This window comes from Rattus norvegicus, chromosome 12, assembly GCF_036323735.1.
Source record: "Rattus norvegicus strain BN/NHsdMcwi chromosome 12, GRCr8, whole genome shotgun sequence".
NCBI classification, from domain to species: domain Eukaryota; kingdom Metazoa; phylum Chordata; class Mammalia; order Rodentia; family Muridae; genus Rattus; species Rattus norvegicus.
The window spans coordinates 39,733,306-39,760,891 of NC_086030.1; the positions used below are offsets into that span (position 1 = coordinate 39,733,306).

The 27,586-nt window shown below is 42.7% G+C and overlaps 1 protein-coding gene across 3 annotated transcripts in view; it reads left to right on the forward strand.

Annotated features, from left to right (window-relative positions):
* Nucleotides 1–213: 213 nt before the first annotated feature.
* Atp2a2 (ATPase sarcoplasmic/endoplasmic reticulum Ca2+ transporting 2) overlaps nucleotides 214–27,586 on the forward strand; it is a 49,424-nt gene continuing 22,051 nt past the window's right edge. For all 3 annotated transcript variants that reach the window (NR_027839.1, NM_001110139.2, NM_001110823.2), the window contains exons 1-5: nucleotides 214–837; nucleotides 1,452–1,469; nucleotides 1,577–1,659; nucleotides 11,160–11,264; nucleotides 13,397–13,535. Coding sequence is in view for 2 of the 3 variants with exons in the window: in NM_001110139.2 (NP_001103609.1) it covers nucleotides 720–837; nucleotides 1,452–1,469; nucleotides 1,577–1,659; nucleotides 11,160–11,264; nucleotides 13,397–13,535 (463 nt within the window). In the remaining variant the exon portion in view is untranslated. The remainder of the gene's footprint in view (nucleotides 838–1,451; nucleotides 1,470–1,576; nucleotides 1,660–11,159; nucleotides 11,265–13,396; nucleotides 13,536–27,586) is intronic.

The window sequence follows — 27,586 nt, forward strand, 5'->3', positions numbered from 1 at the left end:
CGATCCGGGTTACTGGGGGCGGCGCGCGGGAGGAGGCGGGGCCTGCCGGCAGCGTGGGCGCGCAGCGCGCGCGCGGGAGGGCGCCGGGGGAGGGGGCGGGGCCGCGCCGCCCGCGCCGCGCTGGGCTCTCTCGGCCAATGAGCGGCGTCCACATGCCGCGGCGGCGGCGAGAGGGGAGGCAGCGGCGGATAAATGCTATTAGAGCAGCCTCCGCGGAGCCGTCCCCGACGCCACCTCCCGTCTCCTCCGCCGCAGTTTCCTCCGCCGCTGTCGGGGGTGCAGAGCTGAGGGGCTCGGGCAGGCGCGCCGCGCAGCTCCTCTCCAGTCGCCCGCCTCGCCGTCCTCCCCACCGAGGGCTCGCCCGGGCGCCCCTCCTCAGCCGCGCCGGGTCTCCTCAGCGCAGCGCCGCGGCCTGCGCTACCTGCGGCCGGCTGGCAACAGAGGCAACGCACACTCGCGGCGGGGCGGGAGGCTCGCAGCCCCTCGGGCGGGCTCGGCGAGGCCCGGCCGCGTGCGGCGGTTTCTGGGGGAGGGGGCTCGGGTGATTCAGCGCCCGGTCAGGCGGAAGCGGCCGCCGCCGCGGAGGAGGAGGAGAAAGAGGAGGGGACAGCTGTCCGCGCCCGGGCGCCCGCGGTGGCACGAGCCCGCGGCCCGAGTGCGAGGCGGAGGCGAGGAGGCCGCGGGGACGCGAGGCGAGGCCGGCCGGGGCCCCCGCAGCCATGGAGAACGCTCACACAAAGACCGTGGAGGAGGTGCTGGGCCACTTCGGCGTCAACGAGAGCACGGGGCTGAGCCTGGAGCAGGTCAAGAAGCTCAAGGAGAGATGGGGCTCCAACGGTAGGTGCGGGGCGCCGGGGCTGCAGCGGCGCGGCGCGGGCCAGAGCGCAAGGGAAGATGGCTGACCCGGCTCCACCTCGTGGGGCTCGGCTCGGCTCGGCGCCCGACGGCTGCGAGAGGCCCGGCGGTCCGCGCGCGGGTCCGGGCCATCGCCGACCTCTAGGGGTCTCGAGCCGGTGACCTTCCCGGCGCTCTGCAAGCCGGGGTGGGGGGAGGGAGGGAGGGAGAGAGAGAGAGGGAGGAGGCTCCTGCGGCTGGGCTGAGTCCCCCGCGGATTTATGAGGCGTCGATGTGGTTGAGAAACCCTCCGACCGTTTCTCGTACTCCCCAAAGTTGCACATCTGGCAGAAGTGATGACCCAGCTGAAATGACTGCATGGTTCGGGAGCCCGGAGAGGGCTTAAGAGCAGTTCCGAGCCCATTGATTACCAGGGCTGCATAATTTTCTCGGGGTATCAAAGTGGAGAGAGGTCGTTCGCCGTTCGTGTGCCTATATCTGCCTTTCAGACAACGGTGGTGGTGAGTTTAGCAGTTTTTGTAAAAAGCGCTAATAAAATGTCTTCATTCTTTCTGCTCTCCTCCTGACACGTTGCCTGTCGGATTTCGGCGTTCTAGAATTGCCGGCTGAAGAAGGTAAATAATTCTATTAACGTGTTATTTTAGAGAGATGATGTGTGTGCAGACGCCGACTGATTGATGTGGACAATTGACACAATTTTTTTTCCCTTCTTTTCTAACAGGAAAGACCTTGCTGGAACTTGTGATCGAGCAGTTTGAAGACTTACTAGTTAGAATTTTATTGCTGGCAGCATGTATATCTTTCGTAAGTATTTAAGAAATTATTTTTTCTACCCCTAAAAGTTGAAAGTATTTCTTGGTATACCAGAAAATAAATAATGGCCATTGAGTTTCCGTGTTTAAAAACAAAAAGACAAAATAACCCAAGAACTAGAGGAAAAATGTTAGAAGCTGTTTTGATAAGGTAATAGCCACTTTTGCAGTGCAGTGAGAAATGGATCCTGATTGTGCAGGGTCTCCGAAATGCTTGTGCCCTACCAGTGTTTAGTATCAGAAAGTTTCTCCTTGGAAGGCCTTTTCTGTTGGGGTTCTTCCATTGGTTATCATGTTGTAAGATCACACTAAGATGATGTTGGGCACTTTGTAAAAGGAGCAGACAAAAGAAATAGTCCAGCTGCTTTGCCTCCCTGGTAGTGGCAAGGTGACAGTTGTTCCTGACAGTGACAAGAATGATGACGGCAGAGATGGCACCAGTGTTGACCAAATTTGGTCACTGACCTTTAGGGTGGCATCTAACTGGACCCCTGTCTTGGGTGATGCCTAGACTAAGAGAACAAAGTCCAGCACTCTTGGTTTTAAATATTAAAGAGGGAAGGAGGGCAGAGGTGGGGTTTTTGTTTGTCTCTCTCTCTCTCTCTCTCTCTCTCTCTCTCTCTCTCTCTCTCTTTCTTTCTTTCTTTCTTGTTCTGGGTGTGCTTGAGCCAGTGTGGTTGCTAAGAAACTAGTGAAACGCAGACACCTGCCCAAGAAGGACTACTAGAGGTGTCAAGGGTATTTCTAGGTTATTAACATTTTACTACTGCATTTTCCCCCCTGGGCAGTGGACTTTATGGTTTCTTTAAGATGGTATAGTGGTGTGCAGATGCTTAGTCTTCATAACACACACCAATTTTTTGTTGTTAGAACATTGTTTTCTTATGCTATGATAGGAAGTGAAAATCATACAGTGCTGTTTTGGGCTTCACAAAACTGGTGACTGTATGGTTTCAATTAGGAATTCACATTTAAGTCTGACCCAGGGGTTCTGTCTGTGATCATGGCCTCTATGAAGAAAGCATAGAGGATTGTTTAGAGAACTTACTGAGTTCAGGTAAAGGAAAGATGAATTTTTAGCTATTTTTAAAATAAATGTTGGTGGCAAGGTGACCTTTAGGAGCACTTGTGTATGTGCATTTTGTCCTGAGACTCTAGTTTGTCATGTTGTCTAAGTGTTGCCTGGCCATTACTAGTTCAGTATTAAGAATCTTACCTGTGGTTTTCACTGAATAAAATGTAGACTCCCACAGCAAACCGTTCAGCATACTAGTGAGTCGTTTACTCTGTGCTTCTTATATATATATAGCATATTGTGTGGTTAGTGTCAATGGTCATTTCATTCGTAAACAAGATGAGTGGCGCTGATGACAGGGAGCATGGTGCCGGGTGCTAAAGTAGTTCTGTATCTGGGGTCTTTAAGGTTTGTATTTATGCAGGCTGCATCATTCTGGAAGTCTGTATTCACTAAGGCCATCAAGGACTGGGAATTAGAAATTAACCAGCTGATACAGACAAGCTGCAGGCAAAGTGCGTCCTTACTGCTTCCTTTCGTACTACTGAGGCAATCTTAGGAACATGCCACTTTTCAGTGAACAAGTTACTTGGATTTCACAGCGTTTCAAATTGTAGTGGACAGTTTGACTTTTTATCAAGCAGAATTAATGATTATAGATACATTTTGCATTGGAGTAATTAGGAATTTATTATTTCTAATCATTCTCAAATTTGAAGTGCTTAACATTTTTTTGTGATAAGGAGACACTGCTTGTTAGTGCTGTGTTAGTAGTTGAGTTCATTTTCAACAGTTACTTGGAATTCTTGTTCAGGAAATGAACTGTTAGGTTTTTGTGATCTGACTTGTTAAATGGCTAAAGAATATGTGTTTAGGAAGTGCTTTTTATGGAATTGACTGCCTTTGGTTTATGTGATCGAGATTGTGGATGGATTAGGATAACTCTTCAGAGGCCACTTTAAAGCCTGTTCCAGCTCTAACCTTTAGTGCCCATGGTTAAGTCTATACTAAACCATTAAAAAGAATAAACCTTTAAGAAGAAATAAACTCCAAGGTTGCTTTATTTCAAAAGAAAAGGTTCAGGAAGCGGGGGTATCAATATAGCTGGGATAGAGTAAGACCGTATCTTAAAAGCTACAAAAATGGAAAAAAGAAAAATTGCACTCTAGAAGATGGCCTTTGTTGATGTTCTTCATGGAGGGCTGATGGTGCTATATGGTGCTTGATCTGTTCTTATTTCCTTCTAGTTCAGTTACTGCCTATGTGTGTATGTGCAATGTATGGGTATACTTGTTCAGGTATGTGGGTGTACTTGTGTGTGAATGTGTGTGCAGAGGCCAGAAGTTGATATCAGGTGCCTTGCTTAATAATTCTCCTCACCTTACATACTAAGGCAGGGTTGCTGGATTAAACCTAGAGCTCACTGATTGAGCTAGTTCAGGTAGCCAGCTTGCCTCTGCCTCCTGAAGGCTTCAGTTACAGCCAGGCCACGCAGTCTAAGCTCAGGGCCTTACACTTAGATTGTAAGCACTGCCTGCCTAGCCCTTCTTCAGTCTCTTCTGTTTTGGCGTTTGTTTTTGATACAGGGTTTCTTGATGTAATCTCGGCCATCCTTGAACTCACTCTGTAGACCAGACTTATGGCCTCTGCTTCCCAAGTGCTGGGATTAAAGGCATGCGCCACCAGCATCATCTTTACTGTGTTGTAGACTGGTCTCAAGCTCCCTGTGTACGTCCAGCCCAGCCTTACCTGATGCTCTTGCCTCACTTAGCTTGACTCTTAGAAGCCAGGATGACAGGCTTGTGCTACCAACTTGAGATTATTTCTTTTCACGGCGTCCACATGAGGGCCCCGACTTAGTTGTGGTAGTCAGTGTATTCTTACAGGCACAACAGGAGGATCACAGCCAAACGCTCAGGGTCTGCAGTAGCATTGAACAGGCAGGTCTCACAAACCACCTGTTCTCTTCAGGTTAGAAAGATATTAATGATTTATTCCAAATATCAGATTAGTAAACTGTTAACTACAGTTAATGTTTTGCTCTGGCCAAAAAAAAAAAGAAAAGAAAAGAAAAGAAACCACATTAATGGTTACACTTGTGGCCCATGGGGACAGTTTAATTTTTAGTATCCACCAAAGCTGTTTCTTTTAAAAAGGTCAATTCAAATATGGTAGTGCGTGCCTGTAATTGTAATTAGTATTTGGTAGCTAAGTAGTGGGTTAGGAGTTCAAGGCCATCCTTGGGTAGACAATGAGTTTGAGGTTAGCCTGTGGTATACAAGACTGTCTCTGCAAAATGCATCTCCCTTTGCACATGGGTTAATTTGACACCATTCACTAATTCTGTTTCATTTGGGTTTCCATTCTCTTAGGTTAGTAACTTTACGTGTTCTACATATGGTTGCCTAACTGGAATGCCTGCCCACGCCTCCTATCCATAGTTAAACACCTGACGTACACACTAGGGACAATGGGAACATGGAGTCTGTTGCCGTGAATGATACTTTTGAGAAAGTGAAGCAGAGGGGCTGTTGGCTCTAGGGAGAGGCATGCAGGCTTTTAGTGGGTGCTTGTGTAACCTCACAAGATAACCTTTGAAGAAAGATCTGCAGGAGAAGTGAGTATCATTAGGGCTATTGCTGGCATTAGCTGATCCATCTAGACAATAGTGGTACCAATGATAAAATCTGCATGGGTTTCTTGTTGCCCCAATTCCTATTTTTACAATACTTAGATTGATTCTAAAGTACTTTTTTGTTGTATTATTGAGACTGGATCTGTCTTTGTAGTTATGCCTGTCCTGGAGACCAGGACTATATAGACTGTGCTGGCCTTGAACTCAAGAAATCCTCTTAGCACTACTGGGTCATATGTATCTTCAGAACCTTAAATATAGGAACAAATTTGTTTCTAGGGTTTTGAGGCACTTATGAAATATGCTATCTAGTTTGCTGGTTTCAATGATCCTCAGGAAGTGTTTGATAGTGCATTTTTTGGTGATTGACATTTTTAAATTTTCTTAGTACAATTTAAAAAGTGGTTTGAAGAGGAAACATTAATGTTTTTCCTCACTTTCCATACTGTAGGGATATACTCCAGGGCTGATTCACTTGCCCCAGCCTCTGTGTGCTGGGGTCACAGGTGTGTATGGTATGGCCATGCATGGTTTTTTGAAGTGTTTTACAGAAGAAAATGAATTCTAATTTGTGTTAGGTTTTTTGGTTTTGTTGTTTTGACTGAAGGAATTTTATTTTATTTATTTATTTTTTGTCACTCAAGTTACTTAGCAAATCATTTATTGATAATCTTTTGTGGTGATATTGTAAAGTCCTTAACTTCCATTTCTTTGAAATTTTTTTTTTGAGACAGGGTGTTTATGTATAAATTTTTTTTTTTGAGACAGGGTGTTTATGTATAACAGCCCTGGCTGTCCCAGAACTCACTCTGTAGACCAGGCTGACAACCTTACAAAGATCTGCCTGCTTCTGTCTTCTTATAACATTCTTAATGTAAATTTTATTTACTGATTCAAAGGCACAGTGCAAGTTTCTGAAGATACAAGGAAGATGAAAATAGCATTTTTGATTTTTCTTCCCCTCAGCATATGATGCTGGCACTAAACCTGGGCCCTTTACCCGGCATGCAATTATTCTCCCACTAAACTATACTCCAGCTTCTTTGCTGTCTGGGTGGTCTTGAGAGTTCAGCCTTAATTGAGTGTGGCAATACACAATTTTAATCCCAACACTCAGGAGGCAGAGGTAGTGGATGGATCTCTGGGAGCTCCAGGCCAGCCAGCCAGGGATACATAGACTCTTGACTGGGAAAGAAAAGCTCAGCTCACAATCCTGTCATAATGTGACGACCTTCTCTCCCATATACATAGCAGAACATGGCCTTTTTTGTGTTAGAACAAACTTGCTTTACTCATTATTCGTAGTAGAATTAGTAGTACTGCCAGGTTAAGTGTGGTGACACACTTGTAATACCAGTCTTGAGAAAGCTAGTGTAGGAAGGCTGATTCAAGTTGAAGGTCAGCCTGTCCTGGAGAGATGGCTTAGTGGTTAAGAGTACTTGCTATACTTGTAGAAGACTTGGATTTGGTTCCAGAACCTTCTTCAGGTGGCTCAAGCCATCTGTAGCTCCAGTTCTAGGTGACCCTTTTGGGTTCAGTGGATACCAGCACACATGATGTGCATATACATATTCTCAGGCACACACACACAACCTTAAAGTTATGAGCACTAGTAGTACCATAGTGCCATTTCTAGTGAGCTTGGATGGAACCCCAGACCCTCCCGTATTTTAGGAAAATGCTCTACCTCTGAGTTACACACTAATCCAGAGATGGAGCTATAAAGGAATGTCAGTAGAAAGATACCTGTCCTACACTGCTTCAGCTTAAAACCTAGTGACTTGGAATAGGGCTGGCAAGTTAGGGGAAAGGCACCATTACTGTAACAACACAGTTCAGAGGGAAGAAGAAACACTGTCTTTGTCTAAAACTACTCAGTCCTCTCCTTTCAGTTCCTGGTGGGTTGTTGGTTACTCCTTTACTCCCAGACTCTCACCTCGGCTTTGTATTTAGCTCTGCAAGCTCTTGTTTCATTGTTTCCCCACTTGTCCAGTATTAGATACTGAATCATCTACACCAGAGCATCCTCTTAGCCCCTAGGGAGGCAGCAGTGAACAAAGGCAGTATAAAGAGAATCCTTGATGTCCAACCTAGTCTCAAAGAGTTTTTAAGACCTATTTCCCCTCTTGTGTAAATCTATTTTCTTTAACTGAGGAAAACCCATAATTATAACTAAACTGACCAGACCATAAGAGAACATCTGGGGTTTTCCTCCTCCCATCAGCTGTTTGTCAGGTCTGGTTTTCCCATCTTTATAGCCCGATAGGATTTCTTATCAATAGAGCCAAAACCACAGACACTGAAAAACTCTGAGCATAGATTTGTTTTATCAGTTAAATGTGATTGATCTTTAATTTGAGATACAGGATTTGAGTTTCTGGGTCATTTATTATTTTACGGTAGACTATCTTTAAGTGATAGTCTTAAATATGTGAATATATATGTATGTTTGTGTTACTGGCAATTTAAAGCTGAACTGGGGCCCTGGAAGAGCAGCAAGGGGCACTTAGCCACTGAGTCTCTTGAGCCTCAGCTTTGTTTTTGTTTTAATGAAGTATTCAAGAAACTGCTGTGAAATTCTCCCTCATCCCTTGTATTGGAGACTGACCCCAGGGCCTGGCATATGTTAAGCAAAGTCTCTAGCCACTAAACTGTCTTGAGTGAATGGTCCTTAAACTTTAAATAGGTTTGGATGACATTCTTAGCAAATTTGGTCTCTAGTTTCTCACACAACAATAATTAGTCTATCTGTAGAACCTTCGAGTGTGGGTAACCTGTGCTTTCTATTCAACAGGACTCATGGAAGGCAAATTTAGTGCACCAGTCAAATTGGGATTCTTGCATTTGATAAATAGTCATGAGAACAGTCACATCTCTTGACTACTAAGGTTTTCGTTACTCTAGTAATTCTGACACTGCTCGCCTTTCCTTCGCTCCAGCTGTTGAGGGATGGTGTCCTAAGTTGTCGCCAGGATTGGCTGCCAAGAAGGAAATTCATACCCACTTTAACAAGGTGTGAAGCTTATCTTAGAGTCACTAATGCCTCACTGACCTTTTGGAAAAGGCCCTAGTCACTCATGAAGTTGAGCAATTTTTCTTCTTTAAGTGCTAATTAAATTTCTTATTCTGATATGTTCTCCTTGGCAAATGTTTGGAAGGCTGTATCAGCAGCTGTGATCCTGCATCTATCAAAATTTATAACTTCCTAGAGAAGTTTTCATTTTGGTGGAGATCCTGGCCTTAATACTGGGCATGCCCTGTTGAAAGCTTGCAGTAGTGTTTATCACATTCATTCTGGTCTTCTCCTGCCCTACTTGTCAATGGTAGTGGACATGTGTCAGAGCCTGTATACTTTTTCTTTGATGTGATTCTTTAGCGTTGTTCCTCTTGAGAGTTTCGTACTGCCTGAATCACCTGTTGGTAATTTGCTATTTGTGGGTTGTTTTGTTTTTTTTGTTTTTTTTTTGTTTTTTTTTGGTTCTTTTTTTCGGAGCTGGGGATCGAACCCAGGGCCTTGCGCTTCCTAGGTAAGTGCTCTACCACTGAGCTAAATCCCCAGCCCCGGTTGTTTTGTTTTTTAAAAAACCTCATTGAGAATAAATGCTATGTGGGCTCATTACTTTAACTTTATTTTACTTATAACACAGGGGTGTACGCACACACACGCGCGCACACACACACACACACACACACACACACACATAAATGTTTACACACACATTGTGTTTGTTTGTTTGTTTGTTTGGAGACAGGGTCTCTTTATTATGTCCTGGAACTTAGATCTACTGGCCACTGCCTCCTGAGATCTAGGATTGAATGTTTGGGGGAGGGAGGGTGTGCACAGGTCACATGTCACATGATTATGGAATCGGTTTTCTCCTCTCCCTTTTCTGTGGGTTCCAGTGATCAAATTCAGATTGTCAAGCTTGTGGAGTATCTTTACCTGATGAGCCATTTTGCTAGCTCCTATATAATCTTTTAAAGAAAAGGTCTTCATTGTGAAATGTGTTCATCTTAAGCAATACAGCCTCCCATCCCATCCCACCCCCACATGTAGAGCAAAGCCTACCTTCCAGATTCAGTCATTCAGGTTGGCAGTTTCTGATAAAATTGCCACTGACATTTGTTGGCGCCTGGCCCTAGAAAATGGAAAGCTTGTGTGCATATATGACATTGGACATTGTCGTATGGAGGTCAGAGGACAGATCCTTCCATTGTGAGTTTGAGAATTGAACTCAGATCATCAGACTTGCCTAGCAAGTGCTTTTACCCACTCACCGTCTCACTTGCCTTTCTGGGTAACTTTTAACTCAGATCTACAAGGTTCGCCTGTGTCATGACCCTTTTGGGGCAGTTGAATGATCCTTTCACAGAGGTCATCTAAGGCCATCAGAAAACATAGGTATTTATAATACAGTTCATAACAAGCAAAATTACAGTTATGAAGTAGCAATGAAAATAATCGTATGGTTGGGGGTCACCACAGCATAAGGAACTATTTTAAAGGGTCGCAGCATTAGGAAGGCCGAGAACCACTGCCTTGGATGTTCTTTGTTGCCTCACCGTGTTCTCTTTATCATCTTTATAGTATCTTGGTTATTTTAGTTGGTTGGGTGAGAATAAGGATGTTACCTTAAGCTGGCAATCATCCTGTACCTTTTTGGAGTAGTTTTCCTTTTACCATGTGATTGAATTTCGATCACTCTAGGCAGCAGGCCTTTTACATAATATACCGTCTCCCCAGCTCAGTTTATTTTACTTATTTGGAGGGGAATTCCTGTAATTTCTGAAGTGCTGTATTGCAGTACTAGGTGCTGTATGGTAAATTGCTTTAAAAATACATCCCCAGTCTCAGAACAGTCTCAGGTCTGATGTGACCTTCACCACCACTGAGAACTTAGGGATTAACTTCTGAGAAGTTGAATTTGAGTGAATAGTCAATTTTTTTTCTCTAAATGTTTGTTTGGTTGTTTTTGTTTTGTTTTGTTTTGTTTTGTTTTGTTTTTTGTTTTTTTGTTTTTTTTTTGGTTCTTTGAGCCAGGTTTTTCAGTTTGTAGACCAGACTAACCTTGAACTAACAGGGATCCTCCGGCCTCTGCCTCCCAAGTGCTGAGATTAAAGGCATGTAAAAATCACACCTGGTTTTGTTTTTTGTTTGTTTGGTTTTTTTGTCTTTTTAAACTGTAAATTCAGGCCATATATGTCTATGAATTGATGTAAATTTTTAAGAAGTTTTTTATTAATTGATGTGTATGGGTGTTTTGCCAATGTGTATATTTGATTACCAAATGTGTACAGGGCCCTGGAGGGCAGAAGAGGGCATTAAGACACACACACAATTAACTAAATCAGTGTGGGTATAGGTGTTTACCTTTATTGTAATAAAATCAGGATTTTTAAGTTTATTTGAAATATTTACCTATGAAGTGAATGAATTTACCACCAAAATAAAACAAACAAACAAAAAAAAAAAACCCAAAACTACTATTTGTGCTCTGACATTCCATTTAAAAGAAAAAATCCTTTTAATAAGAGTTGTTGGGGCTGGGGATTTAGCTCAGTGGTAGAGCGCTTACCTAGGGAGCGCAAGGCCCTGGGTTCGGTCCCCAGCTCCGAAAAAAAGAACCAAAAAAAAAAAAAAAAAAAGAGTTGTTAAGAAGTTAATCTTAACTTAGGTAAGAAAAGGATATAAACCAATTGTTTCTTTTACTACATTTTGCCTTATTTTTAAGAACAAGGGTTTTTATTTTCTATAATAACTTCCACAATGTGATCTTTTATTATGAAAGTAACTAAGCCTAAATGCACATAGTAGGTCTAACATGTGCCATTTTCCTTTTAGGTTTTGGCTTGGTTCGAAGAAGGTGAAGAAACGATTACAGCCTTTGTAGAACCTTTTGTAATTCTGCTTATATTGGTAGCCAATGCAATTGTGGGTGTATGGCAGGTAAGCAAAAAGTTTCTGCAGCAGTGTTAAGTGTTACATTGTAGTAATCTGGTCATTTTTCTAAACCTTAGCTGTTTTGTCTTTTTGTTTTTTTGTTTTTGTTTTTTTTTTTTTAACATTTTATGTATGTGAATACACTGTAGCTGTCTTCAGACACCAGAAGAGGGCATCAGATCCCATTACAGATGGTTGTGAGCCACTATATGGTTGCTAGGAATTGAACTCAGGACCTCTGGAAGAGCAGTCAGTGCTCTTAACACTGAGCCATCTCTCCAGCCCATTGTTTTTATTTTTTAAAGACAAGGACTATTCACATAGCCCTGGCTGTCCTGAAACTGTATATACCAGGGTGGCCTGGCATGCACAAAAAGAATCCAGATGTGGTGAAACAGCCCTTTACTCCCACCCAGTCCTTACTTGGGAAGCAGAGACTGGTGATCTCTGTGAGTTTGAGGCCAGCCTGGTCTACAGAACAAGTTCCAGGACAGCCAGAGGTATACGGAGAAACCCTGTCTGAAAAAAGGCAGGGTGTGTGTGTGTGTGTGTGTGTGTGTGTGTGTGTGTGTGTGTGTGTGTAGGGGGAATGGAGAGTGAATGTGGATGAGAGGCTGGGCGTGGTGGATCTTCCCTTGCAGTGTAGCACTGAGTAGTTGGAGGCAGGATCTTTTGAGAGTACTCTGAGCAACAATAGGAAGACTGCCATTTTCAAATAAGAACGTTGATAATGGGAAGCTACAGAAAACCAAAGGATGTGAGGACTGTACTCTGCCTCTATACTTGATGATGACTTTTGAGGACAAACATCATGAAAATGTCTCTTATTTTCCTTGGCTGGCAGAATAGGAAGAGGCTGTAAGAATTCTTAGAACCTAAATTGTTTGCAATTTCTCTATTACATAGGCTTTGCCTGCACACAGGCTGAAAGCTTTTTACTATAGAACAGAAATGGTGTCCTTCAAAATTGTTCCACAGGGATCTACCTCAAACAGACCAACATGTTTTGTTTAGAGTTTGACAAGACGGTCGTTTTCAAGTTGGCTTTCTTTTCCCCTTCAGGTTTTTGGTAGTGTTACTTTAGAAATGGAGTATAATGCTTAACATTCTTTGTTTGGGTTTTTTTTTTTTTAATATTTATATATTTTTGGTAACAGCATTTTAGCCCAGGTTAGCTGCAAGCTCAAGAAAGACCATTCTATGTCAGCCTTCCAAGTATTTGGGATCACAGGGGATTGCTGGACCATTCGGATTGCCATCAAGCGTACTTTACAGTCCTGGGGTGGGTGTAACTCCAGCTCCCAGGAGGTGCAGGCAGAAAGCAGTTTGCTGGCCTCTGTGTTAATACCCCGTCCTCACCCCCTGTTAAAATTTTGAGGCAGGATGGTGGTCAGGCATACCTGTGACATCAGACTCCGTTTTTTAGGGGTTTTGTTTTTGTTATTGTTTTTGTTCAATACAGGGTTTCTCTGTGTGGTCTTGGCTGTCCTGAAATTCACTTTGTAGACCAAACTGCCTTGAGCTCTAATGTATTGTGTTTTGTTTTTGAGGCAATAGTAGCTCATAATATAGCCCAGGATGGCCTCCAACCCACAATTCTCCTGCCTCAAACTCCAGACTGCAAGGATTCCAGGTATGCATGACCACATATTTATTTTATTTTTGAGACAGGGTCTCACTAGATAATTCTGTCAGGCCTAGAATGTACAGAGGACCTCTGCCTACTGTAATGAGTTAAATTAAAGGTATGTATCACCTAGTTTGGCCTGGCTTTTTACTGTATACATAAGTTTGTAAATGTTTGTATTAAAAATGCCAATTGTTGGAGCTGAGAGATGGCTCAGTGGTTGAGAGCACTGACTGCTCTTCCAGAGGTCCTGAGTTCAAATCCCAGCAACCACATGGTGGCTCACAACCATCTGTAATGGGATCTGATGCCCTCTTGGGTATCTGTGAAGACAGAGCACTTATATGTAAAAGTTTTGTTTTGTTTTGTTTTTTTAACCAAAATGCCAGTTGTTTAGTACAGGTGTCATTAATAATGCTTTTTAATATTAAAGATTGTAATTGTAATTTCTAATCTAGAAATATTTAAGCCAGGCAGTCTGGTTTACCCTACTTGATTTTCCTTTATACAGGAGAGAAACGCTGAAAATGCAATAGAAGCTCTTAAGGAGTATGAACCTGAAATGGGCAAGGTGTATCGACAGGACAGAAAGAGTGTGCAGCGGATTAAAGCGAAAGATATAGTTCCTGGGGATATAGTGGAAATTGCTGGTGAGCTGAGTTCCTTTTTATTTATTCCTACAGTTTATTTTTAAGGTTCTTTTCTCAAGGGTCAGAATTATATTTAGCTTTTTGTGTTTAGAGGTTTTTGTTTTGCTTTTTAATTTTATGCATGTGAGTGATTTGCTAGCTCAGGACTGTCTGCGCTGCACATGTGCCTGGTACCTGTGGAGTCCAAAAGAGGGCATTGGATTCCTTGGAACTGGAGTGAGCTGAACGTGGGTGCTGACTGAGCCTTCTCGAGCCCTGTTTTCTTTAGTAATTCTATTCAAAATTAACAAGTGGGTCTCTAACCTCGTACTTTCTCTCCCCCCCACCCCTTAATTTTATTTGTTCATGTGCTTAGTCTGCGTGTTTGTCTGTGTAACTTTAGTTACAGACATTGTGAGCTGCCATGTAGGTGCTAGGAATTGAAGCCTGGTTCTGGAAGAGCAGCCACTGCCCTTAACCCCTGAGTCATCTCTCCAGCCCCTCCACTTTCTTTTTATAGTTGTTGGGTGTTTTGCTGCTGTTATAGTTTGTTTCCGTCGTTTTTGGAGACAGTGTTTCCCTGTAGACCAGGCTGGCCTTGAACTCAGAGATCCACCTGCCTCTGCCTCCTGAGTGTTGGGATTAAAGGCATTGTTAATATTTTTAAAAATGGTGAGGTAAATAAATACTCAAAAAACAAAGTTGGATATTCAAAAAAATAAAATGGATGAATTTTAAAATTTGAATATAGTCAGTTGTCATTCCCTACATTTTTTTTTGGTTCTTTTTTTTTTTCGGAGCTGGGGACCGAACCCAGGGCCTTGTGCTTCCTAGGTAAGCGCTCTACCACTGAGCTAAATCCCCAGCCCCTGTCATTCCCTACATTTAAGGCTATGTTCCTTTGACCTGTTTCTGAATCCTTCATGGGCAGTGCTAACTCCCTGCTAGATAGCCACTTTTGCACATGCATTATGGGAAGTATGGACAGTGTTTTGGCCTTGTGCTCATGTGCTTGCTTCTTGGATTTTGATCATTCTAAGAGGTGCAAAACAGAGATCGATAGTTTTTACATCCCTCTTGCGCTTCTTCCTTTTTCGTCCTGAGCACTTGGTAATGCTGACCAAAGCATGGAATCACAAGTGTGCATTAGATGCAGCTGATAAATACCTTTATGATAAAATTTGCTCTGCAGGACAGATCTAAATGTATTCAGGGATAGACACTTAAGTGAGTGGATATTTTGACATTCGTACAAATGTGTGGTTTAATAGCCACCAGCTGCTCTAAATATGTCCTGTTCGCCTTCTCTAGTTGAGGAAAATTAATCCCTGTAGTGTCTAACGTACACACATGATGACCACATGTATGGCATGTACATGAGTCACATTTCAGTTTGCTGGTGGCTCACATCACTGTTTGTAGCATCTCAGTAATACATGGTTGATATGCCATACAACCTTCTTTTCCAAAGTGTTCACAAGAGTTCTGTAGCCATCGTTAACTCCAGACTTTCATCCAGTCAGAGAAATCTCTCTTTTCTAAAAACTGTTGTTGTCTTCCTTTCACTATTCCCTAACAGCTTGTTTGGATTGTTATGTGTTTTCTTACTCTGAGATGTCGTGCACAATGTATGGTGCTTTGATATCCAGACACATTATTTTGTGTGACCATTACAGATGGCTTACGTAAGCTTTTGACCTATCTAGAACACAGTCATGTAAAGTTGACTTGACAGAGTAAGATTACAATGCCCATCACTCATTATTTCTGCATCATTTTTAATGCCAGAATATTTCTGATGAATGGAAACATAGTTGACAAGCTGTATTTAATCGTACAGTAAGGGAACATAAGTGGTTCTAAATTTTCTCTATTAATCTGTTAATCTTATAAATGTGAATTAAGCTATAATAGCAAAAGAGTGTCTGAATTTAGATTTGGCAGTGGTTTTGATGCATGCCCTGGGGGCTTATTCAAGGGTACTGTCTGCATCACTGCCTTGGAACAGGATGAACAGTGGCACAGAGCGTAGTTACGCACACGCTCCTATCCTGCAGCATCCTCTGGAGTGAGCTCTACCTTAAGGTTATCGTGCAAGTGATCCGAGTGACCCAATCTCAACACAGAATTGCTTTCAACCTTCTGTAAGAAACAGATTTTATATTTCCTGATTAGTTGCTCAGTAGTAGGGACAGCACTTTCCAGATTTACTCAGTAATACAGAGGAATAATTCTTGGGGTTTTTTTTTGTTTTTTTGGTTTTTTTTTTTTTTTTTTTCTTTTTTTCGGAGTGGGGGACCGAACCCAGGGCCTTGCGCTTGCTAGGCAGGTGCTCTACCACTGAGCTAAATCCCCAACCCCCAGAGGAATAATTCTTAAACCTGACTATTTAAAGAATAATAATGAGATTAAGTAACATAAAGCCAGCCTCATGCAGGGTGGCACACACCTTTTGTTCCGGCACTTGGGAGGCAGAGGCGGGAGGGATCTCTTGAGGTTGAGGCCAGCCTGGTCTACATATTGAGTTCTAAGACAGACAGAGCTACATAGTTAGACTCTGTCTCAACCCCCCCCCCCGCCCCCCCTTACATAAAATATGCACATATGTGACCTTGCTAGGCCATTGAGTACAAGGCAAGGTTATGGCAAGGCAAGAGATAACCCAATTCATTGAAGAAAACCAGCATTGTCTTCCTCTGCCTAAACGCAGGACAGAGAAAATTTACCTCTACAGAATTAGGCAGTTAAAGTGAGTTGAACTTCTTTGACATAGTTCCCTCTAGCCCAGGCTAGTCATGAGTCATTAGCCCTTGAGCTCCAGGTGCTGAAATATAGGTCTATACTGCCGTCCCATCTCTGTAGATTCTAAGGAACTTTATGAATGAACAGTACATCTAAGGTGGTTAGTTGTGACCATGAAACTTGCTTGCTGGGTTTTTTGTTTGGTTGGTTTTGTTTTGTTAATTTCTTTTAGGAAGCCATCAAAGTGGAGCAGCCTAGCTTTGTTTAACAAGCACAATCTTATGAGCTGGGCAGCCATGACAGCATAGATCAAAGCAGGCCATGGGATTTCAAGCATTGGCCTCTGTTTTGGTGTAGGTCCTTATAAACTCAGGCCAGGTTGGAACTCAAGATCCTCTGCCTGCTGGAATTACAAATGTGTGTATGCCAGATTGGCAGATTTGGGGTTATTTGATGGTTGTGGTGAGGGGGGCATTGTGATAAAACCAGATGGTATTTTGAGTTCTGTGTTATTTACAGCAAAACCTTTTTTTTTTTTTTTTTTTTTTTTTCCGGAGCTGGGGACCGAACCCAGGGCCTTGTGCTTCCTAGGCAAGCGCTCTACCACTGAGCTAAATCCCCAACCCTGCAAAACCTTTTTTAAAGCAATCACTTAAAAAGTGTAAAAATAAGATGGAGACTCATTTCTGTGATCCAAGCACTTAGTTTACCACTAGTTGGGGTGGGGGTTGGTAATTTTGTTGTTTGTTTTTCTAGGCAGGGGGTCTCTGCATAGATAAACCTAGAATTCTATGTAGATGAGGCTGGCCTGTGAACTCATAGGTGCCTCTGCCCCCGAGTGCTGGGATTAAAGGCATACATGACCATGTCCCCCCTATTGTTTATCTTGCATTATGGGTGTTTCGCCTGAGTATAGGTGCCTGCAGAAGCCAGAAGAATACATTGGATCCTTTGAGACTGGAATAACAGATGGATAACTGTATGAGCTTCTATATGGGTACTAGGGATTGAACCTAGGTCCTGTGGAAGAGGAGTTCCTAACCCCCGAGCCAGAGTTAGGCATCTCCCCAGCCCTGTTTTTAAGTACAAAAACAAAGGCTATTTGGTTGGTTTTGTTTAGAGCAAAGCCTAACTTTATGGGCAGGTTGATTATTTAAGTCTGAAGTGGAGCTGGGTGGTTTCTGAATTTCTAAAAGTTCCTACTGTCCCAGGATGCTGTTTTTGTTTTAAAATGACTACAGCTTTTGCAGAATACCAAAGTTCTGTTCACAGCTTCCATTCCATGGATTCCTCTGGTGTCTGTACGTAGTACATATAAATTCAGACAGGCATATGTGTGAGCGCGCACACAGAAAACAAATAAAAAGAAAAAAATAGTTTTCCAAGATACGTACGATTCACTGTTTTGCCCTGGTTGGCCTGGAGCACAGATGATCTGCCTCTTCCAGAGCATAAATGTGGATTCTGTCATGCAGATCATACTAATTTTAAGTATAGTTTAAACAGTAATTACCGTGGATAAGCAATTTATGGTTAAGCAATTTAATGAGATATTAGTTTTTTATTCACAGAAAAGGTGTGTGTGCGCGCTTGCTTGCTCTTTCACCCCAAGAGGGCCTTCTGATCCACCATGTGGGTGCTGGGATTTGAATTCAGGATCTCTTAAAGAGAAAACCAGTGTTCTTAATTTCTAAGCCATCTCTCCAGAATGTAGGGTTTTATGTGTTTATAATTGTCAAACTGGACCAGAAAGATGCATAGCAAGTGCTTTATGCACTGAGCCATCTTTCTGGTCCGCACCCACATAAAACATGGGGATGCATGGCCTCTCTCCTTTGATCCTGTTACTCTAGCAGGCAAGCAAAGGACCCCACACCAAGTTGGCTACACTAGTTGAGGTGAGCTCTAGGTTCAACATGGGATTCACTCAGTAAATAAAATGGGGAATGGTTGAGGATGACATCTGATGTGAACCTCAGACTTCCACATACATATCTGTCCTGTCCCCTTATTTATTTATTTATTCATTTATTCATTTACTTATTTATTGTGGTAAAGATTTATTTATTGTATATGAGTACACGGTAGCTGTCTTCCTCAGACACACCAGAAGAGGGCATCGGATCCCATCACAGATGGTTGTGAGCCATCATGTGGCTGCTGGGATTTGAACTTAGGACCTGTGGAAGAGCAGTCAGTGCTCTAACCACTGAGCCATCTCTCCAGCCCCCCAAATTTTTTTAAAAGTCAAACTTATATTTTAAAAAAAGGGCAAGAAAAACAACCTAGTAAAGTGTGAAGCGTGTTTGTTTTCCTTCAGCTTTCCCTCTGTGAAGTTGTTTCACAGTGAGGATGTAGAGAACAGAGCTGCCTAGAGATAATAAAGGTCAGGGCATCTAGACTCAGGCAGTAACACTGGAAATAATAACTGGGTTGTTTGTACAAATAAAGTCGTAAATTCTTCATGTTAGCATGTATGTTAAGCAAAGCAAGGACTGGAGTTGAGCTCAGCTCAGGTCATACTCTTGAAAAGACCCTCAGTTAAGTCCTGGCACCCAGTTTGGGAACCTCACAATTGCCTGTAACTCAGCTCCAGGAAGATCCCACGCCTCTGGCCTCCTCAGTATCCTGCACACAGCACACACATGCGCATAGATAAAAATAAAGCTTAAGAAAAAAGAAGAGCCATGACTCCCAGTTGGAGCACTGGCTGCTCCTGCAGAAGACTCATTCCTTTCCCAACACCCATTTGATGGCTCAGAAAAAAGTAACTCGGTTCAAGAGTCTCTGGCACCCAGGTCCAGGGCATCCAACATGTCTTGGCCTCTGCAGACAACAGACACACATGAGATAAATGCAAGTCTCTTTTGATGGGGCAAAATACTCTTTTTTTTTTTTTTTAATTTTTTTTTTTTTAACTTTTCTATTTTTCGGAGCTGGGGACCCAACCCAGGGCCTTGCGCTTGCTAGGCAAGCGCTCTACCACTGAGCTAAACCCCCAACCCGCAAAATACTTTTTAAAAGTAAGTGTAGATATATTAAGCAGAGTCTTTGAGGTCAAAACCCTTTAACATTGGGAGGACAGGTCATAAGACTGAGAGATGAAGCACTAAGGGAGGTTCCCCCGCCCCCAACCCCTCAGACCGGGACAGACCAGTTGATCTTGAAGCTTGACCTGATTACATGGGGCTGGCATTTCCTGATTTCCCGTAGTTACACCCCCACTGCATGACTCAGTAGTACTCACAGTGTCACTTTCCCATTCTTGACACTGAGGTTAAGATGGGGGGGTTAAAACCGTGGGAAGCAAAGGCTTACCTTTCCTGAGGTACTGAGACTTGAAAAATACGGTGTTTTAGCTTTGCTTGTGTTAGAACATTTAGAGGATTGGGATTTGGAGAAAGTGGCTGGGACATGAGAATAGAATGTGATTTCTGCTTCCATGAACTAATGCGCCCTCCAGAAGTAAACGATGCGGCTCATAGCTCAGCATTTCAGGGTTTTCTGAATGTGCGCTAGAACTCTGCCTGCTGACTGAACTACATATCCAGCCCGTCCTCTCTTCATTTTCAGACCTCGTCTCACTCAGGTGTCCGTGCCCACCTCAGCCTCCTGAGTTAGTGTTAATACCAACCTGTACCACTAGGCTGAGCTTCTGAAGTCTCTTACCTGTCTGTTTTCTCCATCAGTAAACACTTTATTTAGCTTCCTCTAGGTGCCAGGTGTGGTGAGCCAGCAAAACGTCATGTCTAGTAAGAAGCTATTGGAATTTTTTTTTTTTTTTCCTTTTTTTCGGAGCTGAGGACCGAACCCAGGGCCTTGCACTTGCTAGGCAAGCGCTCTACCGCTGAGCTAAATCCCCAACCCTTTTGGAATATTTTTATAAAGACATTTCATATTTGTGTTTTAAAAGAAAACCCCCCCCCCCGGGCTGGAGAGATGGCTCAGCGGTTAAGAGCACCCGACTGCTCTTCCATAGGTCATGAGTTCAATTCCCAGCAACCACATGGTGGCTCACAACCATCTGTAAAGAGATCCGATGCCCTCTTCTGGTGTATCTGAAGACAGCTACAGTGTACTTATATATAATAAATAAATAAATAAATCTTTAAAAAAAAAAAAAAAAAAAGAAACCCCCCCCAAAGCTACCATGGGAACAGATTCATAGTGCTGTGATGCTTTGTAATGTTTCTCCCTTGTTCATGCTGAGACCTATGACAGCTTAAGGAAATGGGGCTTTCAAAAGTAAAGAATGCCATTTTTTTCTATATAACCAGAAAAATTTAAGAAATATAAATTAGCATTCAGGAGACAGAAGCAGGCAGATCTCATGAGTTTGAGGCCAGCCTGATTTACAGAGCAGATTTTAGGGTAGCCAAGGCTACACAGTGAAACCCTGTCTCAAAAAACAACAGAAAAAATTTATTACAACTTGTTTCAAGAGCCATTTCATTCATAAGACAGCTTCTGATCTTACTTTTTGAAAGGGCTTCTTAAAGTTATATATGTATATATTTTAGTGTACATAAAATTGATTAATAAAAGTTTGCTTGCTAGTAAGTTAGCTCTTTTGATAAAAGTTCCTGTGCTAAGCCTGACAACCTAGTTGGATTTCTGGGGCGTGGTAGAAAGAGAGAACTGATTTCTGTACGTTGTCATTTGACTTCTACTTAAAGACTGGTACGGCATACAACTAAATAATAAAAATGTAATTAAAATTTAAAAAAAATTTGTTTAGGGTTGGGGATTTAGCTCAGTGGTAGAGCGCTTGCCTAGCAAGCGCAAGGCCCTGGGTTCAGTCCCCAGCTCCAAAAAAAAGAAAAGAAAAAAAATTTTTTGAGACAGGGTTACTTGGTGGAGCCCTGGCTGTCCTGTAACTCACTCTGTAGACCAGGCTAGCCTCAAACTCAGTTCCTCTACCTTCCAAGTGCTTGGGACTATAGGCATGCACCACACACCCAGCTAAAATAAGAATACTTTTTATTCACCTACATACGTGTATGTTTAAACTATTTTCCTTGTGTGTATCATTTATGTTTAGGTAGAAAAAGATGTTTACACATCCTTAATGCTCCTTGTAGGGCAAAGAAAACTTCCATTCCTTTGTAAATTATGCAAAATAATAATTTTTTAAAACTTACTCTTAACTGTATTCTTGGTTGCCTAACCTTTAAATTGTATTTTTGTTCAGAGTGAAAATCAGTATTGTTATGGAAAGGAAAGGGCTAAGAACTTAAGGAGCCAAGAATTACATGTGAGCAGTGTCAGGTGTTAGCAAATGGAAGGAGGTTTATAACAGATACTCTCATTCTTCCTGCCTCAATCCAAAGAGGAAAAAAAATGTGGAGGAAAAAATTGCAGAGCACTCCCTTGGCAAGAATAAGAACTTTCCACTACCGAGTGCCCTCAGGCACTGACAAGCCCATTAGGGAACATTACTGGATGTGATCAGCAGTGTTGCCTTGCCTGCTTCCCAGGCACAGCCGTCTGAAACTCACAGAAGCCTGTGCTGTAAAGGAAATTGATATATTTTTTTCCTTTATAAAAGCCCCCCCCCCCCCACTGGAGCTGGGGACCGAACCCAGAGCCTTGCGCTTGCTAGACAAGCACTTTATCACTGAGCTAAATCCCCAACCCCTATTTTTTTCCCTTTAAAAAAATATGAGGGGCTGGGGATTTAGCTCAGTGGTAGAGCGCTTACCTAGGAAGCACAAGGCCCTGGGTTCGGTTCCCAGCTCCGAAAAAAAGAACCAAAAAAAAATATATATATATATATGAGACAGGTCCTACTTTCATAGATTTTTTTTTTTTTTATTTTAAACTCCTTAGTAGATCTGTTTCCAGATGTGCCAACCAGATTGACCCTTAGCAGAAGATGTGAAGTAGTCATAGCAAGTTAGAGAAGTCTCTCATTCATTGAGCTTCCTGAGGTAAAACTCTATTTACTTCCTGGCCTTGGTGAAACAAGGTCATGGGTTGGCCAAGTTGATGCAAAAAAATGCTAGCACATGGTACGTTATGACAACTAACCTGGGCATACTTCTTCATGCCTGTCCACAAAGACGGTCTAGTAATGTGAACAGCATAATCCTACAACTTTTTTTTTTTTTTTTTTTTTTTTTTTTTTTTTGGTTCTTTTTTTCGGAGCTGGGGACTGAACCCAGGGCCTTGCGCTTCCTAGGTAAGCGCTCTACCACTGAGCTAAATCCCCAGCCCCAATCCTACAACTTTAAGATGCCACTTTCTAAGTGCTAAGCAGTTGGGCTTCCCCTCTGGAAGCCAGTATTTCTGGTGTGCAAGAGAATGGAATGGAGACAGTTCTAAACAAGCTCTTCAGAATCTGAACCTGTGGTTACGAGTATTTTCCCCACACTAGCTTTGTTTTTTAAATGTATTTCTGTGTGTGGGTGTGGTGTGGTGTATGTGCACACCAGAACGGTTAGAGAACAAGTTAGGAAGAGTTCATTGTCTCCTATAGGCATGGTTCTGGGGATTAGACTTCCAGTTGTCAGGCTTGCTGGCGGTCGATTTTACCTGCTGAGTCATCTTGCTAACCCTCCTTGTATTAAATTTTTTTTTTCTTTTTTTTTTTTCGGAGCTGGGGACCGAACCCAGGGCCTTGCGCTTGCTAGGCAAGTGCTCTACCGCTGAGCTAAATCCCCAACCCCTAATTTTAACACTTGATCTTAGCATGTGAGTCAGCAGAGGGAAATGGTCAAATAGATTCAGTCAGCCCTGTCGGCCTGAGACTCACTGTCTATGTGAATCAGACTAGACTGCCGTTTGACCTCGTGGAGATCACCTGCCTCCCAAGAGTTGAGAGTCAAGGCCTGGCATCAGGTGTTGCCTGTTCATGAGTCTGATATACTTTTTTTCAAGATTTATTTTTATTTATATGAGTACACTACAGCTGTCTTCAGACACATCAGATCCCATTACAGATGGTTGTGAGCCACCATGTGGTTGCTGGGAATTGAACTCAGGACCTCTGGAAGAGCAGTCAGTGCTCTTAACCGCTGAGCCATCTCTCCAGCCCTGCTGGTGTACATTTTCATTTTGTCTTTTAAACTGTTAACCGAAGTTCTGTTTAGATCCAGTCACTGTCTCGGTGATCCAACACAATTGGAGTAAGAACAGTACTCCTTCCTTCCGAGTATGATGGTGCATGCTTAATTTCAGCGTGGCCCATGGAGAGTCTGGAAGATCTTTGTGCTTCAAAGTCTGCTCGGTCTACCCAGTGACACCTAGGACAGCTATGGCCCATGGAGACCTTGTCTCAAAAAACAATGCTCGTAGGAAGTAAGGAGACAGAAAACAGCACCTCCTATTCTTTAGAATCTGGAATTCAAAGGATTTTGGAATAAAGAAAATCCCTCACCAAATACAGGGGTCATAAAACAGGCACATGGCTTCAGAAAATCTGCCACCTGTGGGATTCTAGAAAGAAGCCAGTCCTTATCATACAAACCCTCTGGAGTTTGGGGGTCCCAAACCAGCCAACCTGACTTAGCACCTAGTCAGCAGCTTACAAAGAAAGCAAGCAGTTTCTTGACTTGGTGAGGTCAGCTCCCACAGTCACCATGACAAAAAACAATTCTCTCTAGGTGTGGTGGTCAAGCACACCTTTCATTCCAGCAGTTGGCAGACAGAAGAAGGTAAATCTCTGAGTTTGAGGCCATCCCGGACTACACAGACAGACCACGTCTCAGAGGAGAGAGAGGAAGTAGGGGGAGGGAGAGGGACAGAATAGAATAAATACAACACCTATAGGGCTGGAGAGATGGCTCAGTGGTTAAGAGCACTGACTGCTCTTCCAGAGGTCCTGAGTTCAATTCCCAGCAACTGCATGGTGGCTCACAGCCATTTGTAATGGGATTCAGTGACCTCTTCTGGTGTGTCTGGTTTGTTTTAGCTCTAGGTAGTTACTTCAGTGTTAGATTGAGCCAAAGTCATTTCCTGTGTATTATGGGCAACTTACTTTTCTTTTACTCAGGATACAATCACACTGAGAAAAAGTTGTACCTGATAGTTGAGTATAATGTCTGAGGACTACATTAACCACACAGCCATTTCATTCCTGCCTAAGACCATGGAGCTGACCAAAATTCATGCGTGCGTGTACTTTTTTTTTTTTTTTTAACTGTTCAAGGCCAGTTGAAAGACCTGATAGTCCCCTGGGATCATTTAGGCACGAGAGGAACTTTTGGCTCCTTTGGTCTTTGTTTCACTAGTTATTCCATTTGTGTGAGGATAAGTCAAAGGCCTAATTTGACAACTGCTTTACTAGGAAGTGTGTAGGAAGTTTTTCTGTTGGTTGACTTTTGTAGTCTGGACACTGATTAGAATTGATTAGATGAGGTTTCCCTGGCACACCCTGGGATCTAGCTGACTTTAGAAAACAAGGGTAAAAGTACTTCTTTCCATCCCTCTGGCCACATTATATAGGCCTCTAAGTAGAATTATTTAATACCCAGAAGGTCAGTTACTCCAGTCAGGTACTAACACCAAACACTTTATTACATGTATATTTTAGAAAGTTCTTGTAATTGTTGATCTTTGACCTTAGACACTTGGGTACCATTTACATCATCCCATTTTCATCCTTTACACACCTTAAGTAAATTACTCAAAGCTAACTTGCATAAGCTTTCTGCTTTTCCATTGTAGAAACATCCACCAATATAGATTTTTTCTTCATTAAAATGTCTTTATTAAAATACAGTCTTTTACACATTTACCGGTTTCCTTTCTTAACATGAGAAAATAGAATTAATGATTTCTTATTAAATTTTTGAGAAATTTCCCGGGGGTAGGATGTGACTAAGCGATTATCACCCTGGGAGCCAATGTTAGGCTTGCTTAGAATTGACACAAAGCTTACTAAGGCGTGCAGGCGACCTCAGAGTCAAACTGAAAAGTCTTTACCCAGGATGCAGCGGGGCTTTCCTTTTGCCACATAGGTAGTTCTCCCTTTCCCTAGGCTTCCCAGCCTATTACCCTAGATCTTCCATAAGCTCTGGAGGCTTTGTGTGGTTAAGGTTTATTATAAAATTGGCTGGCACAGCTCTGCCCATTTCCTCCTCTTGTCAAGGAGTATAGCATTTAACCTGTGCCACAGTGAGCATGAAGACAACGTTGGTTTAACTTAGATCGGAAGCCCTGCGTTCTAAGAAATGGGCACGTTTACCTTAACTTTTATCTGTAGGGCAGGTGCCCTGCTGTCAGTGGAGTTTTATGTTTTCCGTGTGACTGGTTACTTTAAGTGTGAAGTGTGCACTGTAAGCACTCAGTGTTACTTTGGCTTTTTGTTTGTTTTTTTAAAAACTCAGTGACCACATGAAACAACCATTTTCTCTTGGGCAGGAGTGAAAGGCTCCCTCAAGTGAAGAGAGTTCCAGGTTTCAGTTGGACCTCTTGTACAAAAGAAAAAGATCGATGAGCCAGCAGCAGTTCAGTTCAGCCCGAGACATAGAGGACAAGGCTGGGTGTGTGTGAGAAGAGAAAGGGCAGTGGTGGGTAGATTGTGTGGCTGGGGCATGAGACAGAGGGGGTGCACACACATTGTAAAATGTGTCATTGGAAGCCTGCTGCTGTCAGTGGCGTTTGCTCAACAGTTCCATGAATAGCAGTACAGCAGAGTAACAGTCTTCATATTAGGGGAAGTGGTTGACCTTATAACGCTGTCATAGATGTTTCATTTAGTATGTATGTTTAGGTATTGGCTTTACCTTACTCTAGTGCTGTTTGTGTTATTCAGAAATTTTAACCTGTACATTCATTGCTGGGTGTGGAGGCACAGGCTTATAATCTCGGTATTCTAAAGGCAGACAAGAGTCTGAATGGAGATCTTGTTTCAGGAAAGCAAGGATTTGTAGTGATTGGCTCACTTTCCTAACATATACATGGTCAATCTTTAGCACCATTAAAATGTGGGTGGGGTTAGCGAGAGAAGGCTTGTTGGTTAGAAGCACTACCTGCTCTGAGAGAGGTCCAGAGTTAGGTTCACCTACATCAGGTAGCTTCCAACCATCCTCACTCTAGCCCCAAGGGATCTGATGCCTTTTCCTTGACCTCCATGCACACATACACAAGAGCGTAAACATACACACCCCACTTCTCTTCTCTCCTCACCTTTTTGGGGACAGGTGAGGATAGGGTTTCACTGTGGCTGTCTTGAGTGTTCTGCCTGCTGAGGTTAAAAGTAGCATCATAGTTTGCCCTTTCTATTTTATTACACATGTGTGTATAATATGTGTGCATGTGATGTCTCAGTGTGCTACAGAGTGTGGAAGTCGGTTCTCTTCTCTGTTTCCAACATGAGATCCAAGGATTAAATTGAGGTCCTCAACTTGCTCTATGAGAGCTTTACCTGATGCCATCTTGTTAGCATTAGACAATTTTTCCTCCTTTTAATTGTCTGATAGGTATTTTGTCTAATCACCTTATTTCCAAAGAAGCCAGAAAAGGGCATGGGGTCCTTTGGGATTGGAGTTAAAGGGAGTTCTGAGCCACCATGTGGATGTTGGGAGACAAACCCAGGCTCTCTACAAGAGCAGCCAGAACTCTTGACCTCTTGAGTTCTCTCTCTAGCTCCCTTAGATGGAAATTTGTAAATACAGTTACTGTGTACCCTCTCAGTTACAGCGCAGTCATGAATAACATTAGCTATAAATTGCTAGTGCCTCTGGGCCTCATTGGACAAAAGTCTTGTCTGCAGCTCCCGTGGGATCATTACACCAGTCATCTCGGACATCAAAGAAGCGTTTGAAATTTTCCATTTAGAGTTATAATGCTTCCACTTGACCTTGTACTCACTTCACAATGTTGAAAGGCCCAGGGAATCAGATTAACTTATAATATGCAGAAATAATGCAATTAAGAGAGTGGTGGTGGCACCACTAGGTATCTTGGCTGAGTGAGAGCATCTCCTCAAGTTCAACACTAGTAAGAGTCTGTCTTACAAAACCTACTTGAAAAAGCCAGGCCTGGGCACTCCAGGACGCACCTCGGAGCAGTTGACAGCACAAAACCAGCTGGTATTTTTGTGGGGTTTTTCATTTTTATTTTGTCTTGTTTGAACATTCTTTATCTTAGTTTTTACTTTGATTTGGTTTTATGTTTTTGTGGGGGGGTTATTTTTGTTTTTTGAAAGAACATAAAGTTGGTGGGTCTTGAGGCAGAGAGAGTCTGGGAGGAGAAAACATGATCAAAATATATTGTATGAAAAAACCTTAAATTTAATCAGAACAAAACCAGAGTCACCAAGATGGATTAGCAGTAAAGGTGTGTGCTGCCTTCTGATGACATGAATTCAGTCCTTGGAACCCACA